The 16,068-nt window shown below is 35.8% G+C and overlaps 1 protein-coding gene across 8 annotated transcripts in view; it reads left to right on the top strand.

The window, feature by feature from the left end:
- The first annotated feature begins 1,188 nt into the window (after positions 1-1,188).
- Positions 1,189-16,068, top strand: part of LOC131946386 (EF-hand calcium-binding domain-containing protein 14) — a 50,998-nt gene continuing 36,118 nt past the window's right edge. For 2 of the 8 annotated variants that reach the window (XM_059307110.1, XM_059307114.1), the window contains exons 1-2: positions 10,463-10,525; positions 15,692-15,948. In XM_059307110.1, the coding sequence (XP_059163093.1) occupies positions 15,716-15,948 (233 nt within the window). In that variant the 5' untranslated portion in view covers positions 10,463-10,525; positions 15,692-15,715. The other 6 variants (XM_059307115.1, XM_059307116.1, XM_059307117.1 and 3 more) reach the window with 6 other exon arrangements.

Here is a 16,068-nt window from a genome sequence, read left to right as displayed (position 1 = left end):
AAACCACATGTACATGACAACAGGACATTGAACCACATGTGCATGACTACAGGACATCAAACCACATGTACATGACTACAGGACATCAAACCACATGTACACGGCTACAGGACATTGAACCACATGTACACGGCTACAGCTTAACAGCGCCCGTCCCCGCGGCCAGCGGTACTAAAGAACGTCTACTTCATCCCAAGCCTAGCTTTTAAATGTCTCGAGCGCCCTCTGTTTATTTATACCCCTGTTGTTTCATACCCCAGGTATATGACCTAGGATGTTAATTAGGCCCCATAGAATTAGAACAGTAGCGACATTAAAATTAGGCCAGGCTGGGTAAAAAAAAGGGGAAGGGGGCATTGAATGGGGTACTGCCAAGATATACATGACTTTATTAGGCGCCCCCTCCTCTCTAAGGCTTCATGGCTGGGCCTAACTGAAGCTTAATTCCCTCTGAATCTTGTCTACAAGTACTCAAACTAAACAGACGTGCCCCACTTTTCCTATATAGTAGATTTTAGAATAATTTTATATTCAATAAAGAGCGTGCCCGTCCTCAGCGCTTTGCTGCAATATTTCAAGAGAGTTTCATCAATGCGTTACCAATCCTGTATTTTTTAAACGCGTTATCTTTCTTTTTCTAAACACAGTTTTTTAAAAAAATGTAAACAAAGGAAGCGCTGTATTTCGAAGATCATAACGGTTGAGGTGTGGGATTGGTCAGATCAGTGGCGTAGCGAGGTTGGGTGTCACTCGTTGCGGCACTTAATGGTGTCACCCCCCCCCCCCCAGAGGCATATGACCCTTCCCAGGGACAAACTTTCAAATTTTCGATTTGCACCCCCCCTCAAACTTTTGATTTGAACCCCCCCTCCCTCAAACTTTCGATTTGCACCCCCCTCCTCGAGTTTTTCTCTATATATTTTGCTATTTTTTGCCTTGGTGTCACCGCCCCAAAATGGTGTCACCCGGTGCGGTCCGCACCCCCCCCCCCTCGCTACGCCCCTGGGTCAGATTACCGCTCAGACACCACATGGCACAATCGCATTCTACCGGGGTGCCGTCCCTGCACAATAAACTTTTCTCTCTCGTAGAAACCTCCTCAGGTAGATAGATTTAGAATACAGAATTTCGACAGTGCGAACTATTTTGAAAATTCAACACTTCCGTTTCGAAAGTTTGGGCCGCACCCCATTTTTTTTTGGTCTTGATGGATAGTCTCCCCGTAGCCTAGCTAGTAAATAAATATCGACGTTTTTCGAGGAATCAAGAATTGTTGTTTGTGTTTCTATAAAGTAGAATAGTTTTAAATGTTCAGTTTTTAATCTAATTATGATTGTAATTACTAGACTAAAAATATTTTCTTAGGACTAGAGTTATTTATATTTTATTTTATTTTAAGTAGATTTAGATTTTAGATTAGTAGTTTAGATCTAGATCTAGATTCGGGGTAATCTAAAAATCTATCGTTTTAGGTACGTAAAATCGCCCGAGACTAGTAATGTGAAAAACAGGTGACTCCTTACATTTTAATAATTATTTCACATTTTGAGGAGGATTTAATATACTTCTATTACAGCCTTGACAACGAGGTAACGTTTTCGTACATTAATAGCCGCGGGCGTTTATACGTACCCAAAACGATAGATTACTACGGTAATCTATCGTTTTGGGTACGTAAAATCGCCCGCGACTAGTAATGTGAAAAACAGGTGACTCCTTACATTTTAATAATTATTCCACATTTTGAGGAGGATTTATGTTTTGAAAAATACAAAAATGTTTCCATGTTTCATTTATGTACCTGTTTTTAAACAATTGAATTAAAACTTTTCAGTAATAAATAAACACCAGCGATGTTTCCAACAGATGCAACCATGCTCATTTACTATAGCAGCCATCTTGTTAAAGTTTTATTTTTATAGACTTATAGCACGAGATTCAGGCGAAAGTCACTCTATTTTACAAATGGCTGCTGTTTATATAGCAAATCTTGCTTGCAGACACTGCTGTTTAAAGTTAATTTCTGGCCTGTATTGATATATTATATTTAGCTATTGATTTAGGTTTATTATCCATTTATCTATAATATTTGACACAAACATATCACAATCGTCAATATACTTCTTTACAGCCTTGGTAATAAGGTAACGTTTTTGTACATTAATAGCCATGGGCGATTTTACGTACCCAAAACGATAGATTACCCTAGATTCTAGATCTAGGTCCTAAAAAAACAACTATATTATATTACTATTACTAATATTAGGCCCCTACTAATTAATACTAATAGTTTCGCTGTCTGTCTGACAAGAACGCTCTGTCTGACAAGAACGCTCTGTCTAACAAGAACGCTCTAGAGAAAACACAAGGAAATTAAAAACATGCATAGTATTTCGAAAAACGAAGTATGACGTCGACACATTTAGCACAGAGTAGAAAATAATCTCAAACCGGAGAGTAAACATTGAATAAAAAGGAAATTTTGTCTTATCTAAGTGGTTTGCGTGAAGAGTTTCTTTCATACAATTCTTCGGGTAGGGGCGAAGCCCCACCCCCGCGTAAGAACGTCTGAGCCCCCCCCCCCTCCCTAACTCAAAAGAAATTTCTTCATCGATACTCTATAATAAAATTACCGCCTAATTAATGTGTCTAATCTAAAAAGTGGTTTTCTTGCAATTTCTTTAATGCAATTCTTCGGGTAGTGGCTAAGCGCGACACCAGTGTTTCTTTCAGACTTTTTCCTCCCCGGAGAGGGGTGGGGGTACTTGAAATTTTCGGGGGCGGGGGTAGAATTTTCTGGGAGGGGGCGGACACTGGAAAAAGTATATAATTATATTTCGTTGAATGGGACGGTAGACATGTTTTGGGGGGTGGTGTGGGGGGGTGGGTTGGTTTTAGTTTAGAGAAAAGAGACAGCACTATCAGCCTAGCGCCCGTTGTACCCTTCCTCAACAGGCCATTTTTCTCGTAATATTATAATATTAGTATTGCCTATAGGCCATAGGCCTATTAGGAATATTAGTTAGTTATTATTAGTAATATTAATTAGTTAGTTAGACTAGATCTAAATCTAATAGGCCTAAAATCTAAATAATAGTCAAATAGGTAGGCCTAATCTATCATTTTAGGTACGTAAAATCGCCTGCGACTAGTAATGTGAAAAACCGGTGATTCCTTAAATTTTAATAATTATTTCACATTTTGAGGAGGATTTATGTTTTGAAAAAAACAAAGATATTTTCTTGTGTCATTTATGTAGATTCTACATGTTTTTAAACAATTGAATTAAAACTTTTCAGTAGGCCTAATTTTGAATAAATGAAGACTAGTGATGTTTTCAAGCCATCTTAAGTTTTATTTTGTTAAACTTATAGTATAGCAGAAGATTCAGGGGAAGCCACTCTATTTTACAAATGGCTTCTGTTTATATAGCAAATCTTGCTCTCAAACACTGCTGTAAAGCAGTAGCGTAGCGAGGGGGGGGACATATGTCGGCGCCAAAATGGGTTGGAAAAATAAATTGAAAGGTTGGGGGGGGTGCAAATGGAAATCTCGAGGGGGGGGGGGGGTGCAAATGGAAAAGTTTGTCCCCGGGCGCCGAGTTAATTTCTGGCCTATATTGATAGCCATTGATTTTGGTTTATAATTTAATTATCTAGGCTATTATATTTGACACAAAATTATAATAATATAGGCCTACTTGTATTAAAGACATATTAATGAGCCACCTTTCTCGCACATGACTAGCCTCGGCTGATTTTAAGTACCTAAAACGATAGATTACCAAATAATAATATTAATATATATATTAATATATGGTAATCTATCGTTATATTACGGTTATATTAAGTTATAGGCCTATATAATATACTAGTAAATTATAATACGAAAAAAATCGGCTGAGACTAGTAATGTGAAAAAAAGGTGACTCATTATATTATACTAATTATTTCACATTTTTAGGAGGATCTATGCTTTGAAAGTTACAAAAATGTTTCAAGTTTCATTAATTTCATTAATCATTAATGTATCTGTTTTTAAACAATTGTATTAAAACTTTTCAGTAATAAATAAAGATTAGCGATGTTTTCATCAGATGCAACCAAGCTCATATACTTTAGCAGCCATCTCGTTTAAGTTTCTTGTTGGTAAAGTTAGTTAGAGATTCAGGGGAAGCCACTCTATTTTTCAAATGGCTGCTGTTTATATAGCAAATCTTGCTCTCAAACACTGCTGTTTTAAGTTAATTTCTAGCATATATTGATATATTTAGCCATTGATTTTGGTTTATTATTCAGTTTTCCTATAATATTTGACACAAATATATCACAATATACTTCTAATAAAGCCTTACCAATGAGGCAACTTTTTTGCTCATTAATAACCTCGGCCATTTTAATGCACTCTGAAAACATGACAAAAAGCCTTTGTTACATGCTGCGACTTGATATAGACTCTGTTGCATTCTGAAAACCTGACATGGGCCCTTTGTAGCACTGCTAGTGTTTTTCCAAATAATTAGTGTTAGCCTACAGAAAATGAAAAAAATACATGGGTCTCTATATTTTGATTCATTTAAATTTTTTATTGACAGCACTGAGCAAACATGGCTGCCTCAAGTCAAAATGGTAAAGCTAAACCTAAAATAAGCAAACAAGATTACACCAATCTGCTTTATTCTGACAGTGATAGTGACAGAATTCCTGATCTCAAACTCCCCCCTATCAAAGGAAAAAAGCAAAGAAGGTTTATGACTAATATTTATCTCATGTTTCTATCCCAGTGATATTTATTTCATGTTCTATTCCATGTTTCTATCCTAGTTACAGTTATCTCATGTTTCTATCCTAGTTACATTTATCTCATGTTTCTATCCTAGTTACATTTATCTCATGTTTCTATCCTAGTTACAGTTATCTCATGTTTTGTTGTGAGGCCTATCCCTTACAACTGATTCCTCTCTCTTAAAAACATTCTTGCTTCAGCAGATAAACAAAGCTGCTTACTACAAACACATATAAACAATCCGTTCAAACCAACCAAATTTTTAAAAGTAAAATTTTGAACAAACACATTCCATTAAAAACCAACCAAATCTTAAGAACGGAAAAAAAGTCACAGGGAAAAAAAACACAGAAAAAAAGTCACAGTTTTTCCCTAGGAAAAAAAGTCACAGAAAAAAAGTCACAAAAATCTTTGTCAGAAATATTTTGATTTGTTTGTTGAAAATTGTAAAATTCTGTATGTTTATTGTTATGGGTTGTATTTTTTTGATAGCATATATTATTTATAGACTTTAAAAGCATTACCGTTTATAACAATTGTAACTAAAAAATACTCTAAGATAATTTACAATCTCAACTTGTGTTGCATATTTAGTTAAATACGCAGTAGAAAAGTTAATTATAATAGAAATTTAGACATATCATTGTGTTTTACATATGTTTTGCCGTAAGCTATTCTCTGGTCGGCCTCTCCTCATTCGGCCTTGTCGGAACATATTTTGTGTTGTTGACGTTTTGTGTCAATGACAGTCTTTGAACCTTGTCGGCTTTCTGTTTTGATCCTATGCTTTGTTATGTAATTAGCGTGATAAATGTGGGCAGTAAAGGTGGTTGACCTATTGTTGCGATGAGTTGAGGGCAGCAAGTTAGATCAACTTACCATTTCACGGTAATTTAGTGTTAATATTTTTTTTAAAAACCCGATGAAAACCGAGGATGTTGGAACATTCTATTAAATGCTATTAATATTATGTTTAAAATAATTACAATATACATACTTCATACGAAATATTTTTAGATGAATTATAAAAATTACCATTCGTATAAAACCTACACACATTACATTACATTTAATTAATCCTAAGTTAATTTGCAATCTCTGAATATATAATTCATAAAAGTATTAACAAATTCCATTCAAATATATATTTGACTTTTTTTCCTGTGACTTTTTTTCTGTTTTTTTTTCCTGTGTTTTTTTTTTTCCTGTGACTTTTTTTCCTACAATCGAATTTTTACCCTAAAGCAATACCAATAAATTAACCAAGTATGTTCTTTTTCTCTAGCTGCAGCTAACCTTTTCTATTGCACCATACCTTTTTGTTATCTTCAGAAAAATTGGAAACACTAAACGTGACAGTGATGCAGGCGGTGTTTGGAGTGTCCTTAAAGTTGTTATGGTCAGCATCAACTTCATCACAATTGTAATCTTAGCAGGGCTAACATTTTGGTCGCTTTATCGGATTAGTGACTTACAACATCAAATTTCACTGAGTGAGTATACGATTGGTTGCTTCAGTTCATGTTCACCTTTAATTCTTTCACTTTTAAGCAGAGTTTATTTGATTTTCTGGATGATTCCATTTTCCTAGAGTTACATGTTTAATATCGTGGGAAATGTTTCTTTACTTGCTACATCTCTATTCTTCTCTGTCCTGATGGTTGAATTGCTCAGTGCTATTGCTCTGCCAATTAAATTTAAGAAATAGTTTCCAAATGTTTTTTTTTTTTGCTGCAGTCACTTAGAACTCATCTCTGCCCATGTCCCATCAATCTAATACAGGGATACATGTATCCATCTCCATGTCCCATCAATCTAATACAGGGATACATGTATCAATCTCCATGTCCCATCAATCTAATACAGGGATACATGTATCAATCTCCATGTCCCATCAATCTAATACAGGGATACATGTATCAATCTCCATGTCCTATCAATCTAATACAGGGATACATGTATCAATCTCCATGTCCCATCAATCTAATACAGGGATACATGTATCAATCTCCATGTCCCATCAATCTAATACAGGGATACATGTATCAATCTCCATGTCCTAGACCTGTGTATGAAAACTTACCCAAGTGATCAACCCCTCATCACCACCATGCTTTCCCTTTTGTGCTCATTACCACTTCCGGTTATTGGAAACCCCACAGTATTGTATAGAAACCTGTGAATAAGATATTATTCTTATATCCATGTATGAAATTTTGTCCACCTACCTAAAATGGTAATCATGCTTAGCAGGTTACCTCCGGAAAATCTAGCATGAGCAAGGCATAGGGGCTAAAGGAACATAGGATCCCCTTACCCTTTGCACTGGCCTCCACGATAAAAACCTATCTGTAAAGGACCATGACATGTGTGTTTAGTAAGCATTGCCCGGGTTTAGGAACTATATTACTTTTTGAATTAACCCTAACCACAACCAACTAAAACAAACACAAAAACAAACACAAATGCAAAGAAAATCGCAAACAGAAAAATAAATGCAATGCAAACACAAATGTAAACACAAACAAAAACGCAAAAACTAATACAAACATAATGCAAACACAAAAGTTAATGCAAACATAAACACAAACGCAACGCAAACATAAACACAAGTGCAAATGTCAATACAAACACAAAGTCAAACACAAATGCAAACAACAATGCAGAACTTAAAAACAAACTTAAATGCATAGTGCTCACAGTATTGCCCAAGGCGCCAAATCACAGACTGCCGTGGCACTGGCGGAACCACCTGATTCAACTTAGTAAACGACTATATTACACCATCTAATCCACATTCTATTGAACTCACTAAACTGAATGTAATCCCCTTAGTGCTCACAGGAAGGCCCGGGCACCAAAAAGCATCCTGTCAGCGCTAACGAGGATGCCCTGGATTGGATTTATTGAAGGACTATAGTAACCCATTTTAATCTCAGCCTATCGCACTCTTTAAAAGGAATGTATGCACCATCACGTTCACAGAATAGCCCAGGGTGCAAATCGCACCTTGCATAGGCACCGACGGATGCGCCTGATTCAATTTAGTGAACAACTATAAAAACCCCAGCTTATCCGCAAATGGAAAGATAAAAGTTAACATAGAGGGCATTTATGAATGGCTTCTAAACTGTTATTAATTAAACATAATAATTTGTAAACAGTACATTTAGTGTATAAAATAAATAAAGGCAGTATTTAAAATACCTGTGTTTTACCTACCCCATTACACTTGATCAATCCATGCTACTTATAGAATTGTTTTCTCCAACATCAAAACAAACTAATAATAAATATTTACCCCCCCCCCCCCCTCCGCCCCCCAATGGGTCTAAGGGAAGTAATTTTTCTGTGTGTGATGATCTATCAGGGAAAGTAATTGGTGCTAAGGGACTAAGGAAAGTAATTTTTGTGACACAATTAGAATTTTTCTAAAGGGTGATACATATTCTTAGATTTTGTTCATTTCAAATGACGTTAATTAAAACGTTAAGTTTGGAAAATGAAACTTGTACAAATCCATCAATATTATTTTTTTATATCACTAATTTAGATAATAAACACTTTAAGAATATTACACTATGGGTGATCAAGTTGAGTTTTTTACTATACGCGTGTCATCCACAGGTCCGTCCGCCACATACAGAATTGAGCTTTATATATTAGATGGAAATAGTTTAAAATCCAGAAAAAGCCTACGGTCCTTCCATATACATTAAAAATCAAATCTAAATAAACCATAAAACTTTTAAAATATTATGTATGTTTGGCTAGTGGCGTTACTAGTTAAGGTTTACTGAGGGTGTCACCGCACCATCCTCTAGCAATTTTCTGTGGGATTTCACACATCTCCCCTTATTTTGTTATTTATACTGGGTAAAACATTGTTTTGACTGTCAATGTTACGATCTTTTGTCATGGTCTCACCTACCTAATGGTGTCACCATGACTCCTCCTTGTGACATTACTGCGGTTGGTTACCTATATGATACAGGCTTACAGTCTTTTTTAAACATAAAAGTGATATAAAATTAAAAATAAAAGTGCGGGGTACTACATAATAATACAGTATAATACAAAATTTGTAAAACATTTTATACTCTTCCCCCCCCCCCCCCCCCCCCCCCATGTGGAAGTGTAACGTCATTTATGGACGCCCCCACCCTCCAATTAAAATAGCACCTCTTTGGTAAGCGAGCAATGAATCAAACAGAAGTAGAGGCCATTAACCCGAGGAGCCCTTTCGACTTATTTAGTCGGTAGGGGTGGGTCGGTAGGGGTGGGTCGGTAGGGGTGGGTCGGAAAGGCGTGATACTATCAGGTAAACCTGCTAAAGATAGAGAAAACAATGCCAAATCCAGCTCTAAACTGTGCAGTTACTAATAACAGTTTTTATCTATGAATAGAGTCGACAGGATGCGATTCGGCGCTCTGGTCTTTCCCGTGAGCTCTATGGCGACTACGTTCGTTCTAAACAGTGTGATAGACAATGGATAAGATGGGGCGTTACAATTCACTAAATTGAATGAGGCGTGTCCACCGGCGACTTGGTAGGGTGCGATTTGGCTGCGAACAAAAATTTCAGTTTTGGCCCCTAAAGGCTCACATGGGCCGCTGAATGGCCTGTAATAAATTTTTTTAATAATCAGAAAAATTAATCAAGGTTAGATTATTTAAAATCCAAACAGTTTCTTCACTCTGCAAATGATGCAATTAGCTTTTTTTTCGACGATCCAATCAAAAATTAAGATTGAGCTTCTAGTAATACCCCATTACTAATGCTAGCAAATTGCATTAGTCTCACTGATGCTTATAACACGTCAAATAATTTTTTTCTACTTGTTAAAGAAAAAATCCTGTTGATTTGTGTAACTTTAGCGAATGACGCAATCTGCATCATTGTTTCAGGGTGCTATGGCGCCTGTGTTAATTTTAAGGAGTCAGGGGCCGTACGCGGTAGTGTAATCGGGGGCTCCAGAGAGCGCCCCTGTACGTAACTGACACATGGACGGTCACCAAAATGTGTTCTACCTCATTATTTCTGTTAGTGATTAACGTACACTCAAGGTTTTCATGTGGTAGTGTAGGTAAACCTGTGTCCCGCCCGATATTTATGATTCAAGCGCAGGCATTGTTTACATTAAAAAAAACCCTCAGTTTTAGAAAACAAGGTCAGGCGTCTAAGAATCAGTGTTTCTTCCAGACTTTTTTCTCCGGGGGGGGGGGGGGGGGGCGGATACTGTTAAAAGTATATATTTTCTTTATAAATTATATAAATTTCATTTTGTTCGAGGGGGGGGGGGGGGGGAATGCCTGGAAGAAACTCCGCAAGGAATATAGATTCTAAGGTTAATACGCATTGACGAAACCCATCTTATATTTCGACAGACTTCTGCTATTCCCGCGGCAACGCGTGGGGACTGGACTAGATCTAGATCTAGTTATTAGTATATTTTCTTATTGATATTCAAACTCGTTGTCGCTAGTACTTTCTAGCTGTATCTAAATTGTAGGTGGATAGATAATTATAATCATTATAATCCTCTATAATGGTACTCAACCCCGGCCTTTACAGTCGAATTGAACATTTCATAATTAATATTAATTTTATTATTTCGTTAATAGACTTATGATATAGGGCTCTACTTTTTTTATAATGTGCGTCATTGACAATCGATATTAAGCTTCCGGTTCATCATCATATGATTTTGTTATTGTTATTTTAAGTAGTATTGTTTAAGTATGAAATAAATATTAATATAGTCATGGATCTAGATCTAGCTACTGCTCTGACACTTAAATAACAAAAATTAAACTTAGGCTAGGCCTATAGATAGAATCTAGAATTTTTTCTAGATTCATAGATCTAGATCTCTAGTTGAACTATGTCTATGAAGTTGGTAATCTATCGTTTTGGGTACGTAAAATCGCCCGCGATTTGTAATGTGAAAAACAGGTGACTCCTTAAATTTTAATAATTATTTCACATTTTGAGGAGGATTTATGTTTTAAAAAATTCAAAAATGTTTCCTTGATTCATTTATGTACCTGTTTTTAAACAATTGAATTAAAACTTTTCCGTAATTAATGAAGACTAGCGATGTTTCCAACAGATGCAACCATGCTCATTTACTACAGCAGCCATCTTGTCTAAGTTTTATTTTCATAAGCTTTTAGCGCCAGATTCAGGGGGAAGCCACTCTATTTTACAAATGGCTGCTGTTTATATAGCAAATCTTGCTCTCAGACACTGCTGTTTAAAGTTAATTTCTGGCCTATATCGATATATTTAGCCATTGATTTAGGTTTATTATTCATTTATCTATAATATTTGACACAAAAGTATGACAATATACTTCTATTAGTATTAAAGCCTTGACAACGAGGTAACGTTTTCGTACATAAATAGCCGCGGGCGATTTTACGTACCCAAAACGATAGATTACCATGAAGTTGAACTAGATCTAGATCTCGATCTAGATCTCTGATCTAGATTCTAGATCTACTAGACTCTAGAGTAGATTCTATTCTATTCTTTCTGCTATTTCAATTTCAGTATTTCTAGATCTAGAATCTAGATCTAGATCTCTAGTTGAACTAGTACTACTAGATCTAGATCTAGATCTGTAGATGAACTAGTAACTAGTAGATCTAGAGTAAAGTTCCACGCGCGGTTAAAACACCGGTGCGATCATCGCCTGTTTATCGCTTCGTACAATATTTGTTTTGATGTTTTATACGAAACTACCGATATCTGCTGTAAACCTGTCCATTTCTAAATATATCCAGGTCAAATTCTTTTGTTTTTCTCCTTCTGGAAGTCGAGTTTTTAAATTTTAAAGTTTCGAGGTATGACGTCTTAGGCGGTTCTAGTTCCCCCTATGAAAAACACTAGGTCCCGGATGAGATGAATAAAACCAACCAATCAAAGCTTTTTATAACTAGGTTAACTATAAATAGCTTCTACAATATATGCGGGACACTGTACATACGATAGATAAGGCTAATAAAGCAACCTGATAGGTAAATAGGGGTGGCCGCAGCTTGGGTGTCGATTACGGTGGTTTCACATCGCTGCGTAACCAACGACTTGAGCTAGACTAGCCTAGTTCTAGATAATCTATATTTCAAACTAAGCCTAGAATCTGTATACTTTCTATTTTTTTCTGCTGTTTTAAATTATTTCGATCATCTACTTCTTCTAAATCTAGTTTGTGTCTCTACATACAAGCATATCTAAGCAAATGTTACGTTATGTCTTTTAGTGGTTGTTACGTCCCTTTGTTATGATTATTATAGTTGCGTCCCTTGAGTCATCACTGGGTCAACTTTTAATGTCTTTAATTAATTTAATTAACATGTTTTTAATTATTATTTTTGCAATCTATTAATTAATAATACAATCAACAACACGTTTAAGTGTGTAAAATATTTATTTCAATTATTAAAATTGGATCAAAACGTATACAATACGCTCGTTGGCAAGCAGGTTCTTGCGTACGCAGGCAAAAAAAAAAGGGAAAAAAAATATCGCAAGGAGGGACGTCACTAAAACATGAATATCTTAAATACTATGCGTAGGAATACAAAATGACTCATACATATTACAGTAGAATGGCAGCGGAGTAATACAGTGCTTTCGGTTTGTTTCTGTGTGAAACGGTTATAAAATAGCGCCCGATGAAAATCGGGAATTTGGAATTTTCCGCTATGTGTGACCGCGCGTGGAACTTTACTCTAGTTCTGAATCACGGGACAATAGGCCTAATCACAATTGTCACAATTTGCTTTTTCTTTATTTTCAATGGACAATTAGTCAATTAGGCCTAGGGCTAATGAATTATAATTATAGTCAATTAGAATTTTTAGGGGCCTGCATTTGATTTGCACATAGTCACATAGACATTAACCAGCTGATGAAAATCCTTTGGTCTTCCATCATTATTTATTAGGCTATATTTCTGAATTATTGAATAAAAATTTTTTAGATTTGTGCAATCAAAGCCATCGTTTAACGTTAAAATAATTTTAAAAACAAACTTACTTAAGCCCAGAAATTTAGCCTAAGGGCCTATTTTTTACAAATATTTTTTAGAATCAATAGGCTACTACAGTAATCTATCGTTTTAGCGTAATCAATTCGGTTGCAGTAGTAATGTGCGGGAGAAGTAACTGAATAGATCTAAATGACTTTAGTTCGGAAATTATATTGGTGTTTAATTTATTACACAGTGGTATGCGGTGCTCCCTCTACTATACAAATTCACGTGCTTTTAATTTCTGCAACCTGCTGCCCTTAGACGTTTGGCTCTAAAATGCCAGTGACACAGCGGCTTCCGTATATGCATTTAGGCTCCCGGTCCCACCTACAAACTTCGTCTGCCCATTAAGCTCCTCGCAAAACTTGTGATTGATATGTGGACATAAGCGGCGATAGTGGTGGTGTCAACAGGGACCCCCCAGCTCAGCTCTTAAAGGCGCTCCGCACTTTATGAAAGACAAATTGATGTTCAGATATCGTCGGACTCGGGCGTTTTGCCGACGGCCGTATTCCTAATGCACCGTCATAGAGGCTGTCCACTGCTAACACTATTTCTATAGTAAACTCAAGCCTATACTGAGCTCTGGCTTTTTACATTAGCTTCTGTCGTATTAAGGGTTGATCTTTTGTTATGCCCCATGTCGTGAAACTTACTGTTATGTTCAATTTTACCTGCAAACCAATAACTGTCTTGGTTTGAGCCTTATTGTCAGAAGTTATTTCATTTGGAGTCAATATACTTATATAGTGCGGCCTATTTTCGTCGGTAGGCATTTAGTGGCAGGCCTTTTTGGTGGGGATGATGTGCTGAGGTTGTTTAACGCCGCTAAGGACAACAGGCTTGCAATAGTTATGATCATTCGTGATGAGCAAAGTTATGCATGAAAACAAACGCTTTATGTTCCTCATTTTCATTGATATGTCTTCCACAATTGACATCACGCATCACCCCACCCCCCCCCCCCCCCACCCCGATCACCCCTTCACTATAGGTCATAAATTGTGGTCCTGCATACGTTGACGTCACATTAGCATAGCATTTGAGTCATCGTTTATGGAAAACCCCATATCAATAATTTTGGGTATTTGGTAGCAACATTTTGACAACAAAGGTTATTCAAAATGTATATTGGAGGTTAGGACTTGACATCTACCATAAATGACATCACGCACTTAAGGGGTGGAGTAACTGGTTTAGAGACGACGCTTTACATGGGAAGTGAGAGGGGTAGGGTTATGTATTTCGCCTAATACAAAAAATTGCTGAAAAAATTATTTTCGTTAGAATTATGGCTTGACTTTTCAACAGGCAGGGCAAAAAGGTCATTTTCGACATTACGACTATTTCGTGACGGCAAAAATGGGGGGAGGGGGGGGGGGGTTAAGGTGAAGAGAGGTAAAAAAACGTGATGTCATTTGTGATTATATCACTAATTAAAGGGAAAAAAACATAAAAATATGAAATGAAAATAGCAAACAATAACAATTAACTCAAACTAATATTTAAATAAACAATAGAGTATTAGATATGTAGTGGTAGCACTATAAAAATAGGGACTTTCTTAATGTATAAAAACTGCATCTCATAATAATAATTCTAGAACTGATGTTTATTGTCAGTTAATTAAATTGTTCAAATGGCAGAATTTAAAAAAAAGACAAGACAATCGTATTTAATAGCAAACATCAATACATTTCGATACAAATAGAAATGAAAGGGAAATGACTCAAAATAATATTTTCTTAAGATGGCCGCTGTTTTTAATAGCAAATTTAGTATCTGGAACATCATTGTTGAACCTTAATTTCATGACATTTTTATTGATTTAACCCTTAAATGTGGTTTAATATTCAATTATCTTTAGTATTTTAGTAGAACATGCAAAAATATATTCATATTTAAGCCATATTTATTAGTTACCTTATCCCTACATTACTAGCGACGGCCGAATTGATTACGCTAAAACGATAGATTACCGGCTACTACTTCTAGTAGGCCTATTCTTATTACTTATTTTATTTAACATTTTTAGTAGCCCTATCACATAATAATCTATATATAATTCTCTTCTAGAAGACGCTAGAAAACAAGCTGTAAACGCGCTCCCTACCTCCCCACCCTCACATGGTCTTAGTGAGCTGTGTTCACTCTAAATGTTTACAAACAGAGCCGGGTTATGTGACGACTATTAGGGGCAGATAATTTAGTTTGAAACGATTTTAAACGTAGAGGGGGGGGGGGAGGAGGAAGGAGGGGGGGGGGGTTATGGTCCTTAACGAGCTACTTATAGTGTTTTAAAGAAATATTTTCAGTAGGAAGCGTTGGTACTGTCGAATTCACAAATTATGAATTACTGAAAAGTAGAAAAAACAACAACTAAATTGCGGAGTATGTTATGCCGCGGGCCGGCTCGTATTAAATATTAGGCCTAGGCCTAATCAATAATATTATTGAAGTTGCTATTCCAGAGAACTTTAAGATATTTTTTAAGTTGAAGGCTACACTTCTGTCTTCTATTTAGTTATTAGTACTAGTATTTAGGCCTACCATTTATTTTCATCAAGCCTATGTTTCACTTTCTTAAGACAAACAATGATATTCTGTACAGGAACTCTGTGATCGATTTTCTGACAGTTACATCTGGGTGGGAACGTTGTTATGTCTGGGTGATTTCTAAACATCTTGGTGGGAATACCATTATTGTGTTAAGAAATTACAACAGTTAAAGTTTAAAATTAAAAAAAAAATAGTTTCAAACTGATCGACAACATCTATGTTTGTAAAAAAATAAATCAGATAACCAAGCCGAAGTATAAAATAGGCAGTTTTATTGTTAAATAGATATTTTTTTGTTCTTTTTTTAGCAGAAAAATTGACTGTAAAGAACTATGACTTTTAAAACATCAGAAAATAGAACATCATCTATAGTTAATATGAAAAGTGAAATAGAATATAAGCTTCCTAAAAGAATGAAAAAAAGAAGAGAGTTAGATGCACTGGTAGACACAGGCAAGTTACCCCGTAGCAGGAAAAATAGTTCCAGTGCTCAAGAATTACTTGATTACCATTCTGATTCTTCAGACATAGATGAATATACAACAAATGGGGCCAAGAGGAAAAAGTAATGACTCCCAGTTTTGTAATTAATACTTTAACAATCAGGAATTTAAATATTTTCTTTATATTGTCTTTAGCAACAGACTGTTCATTAGGTATTTAAAAATTGCATTAGAAGATTTCA

This window comes from Physella acuta, unplaced genomic scaffold (genome assembly GCF_028476545.2).
Source record: "Physella acuta isolate Inbredline_101_S28 unplaced genomic scaffold, ASM2847654v3 ptg000557l, whole genome shotgun sequence".
Taxonomy (NCBI): Eukaryota; Metazoa; Mollusca; class Gastropoda; family Physidae; genus Physella; species Physella acuta.
The sequence above is the reverse complement of the archived record's forward strand: the minus strand, read 5'-3'. Positions and strand labels throughout refer to the sequence as shown.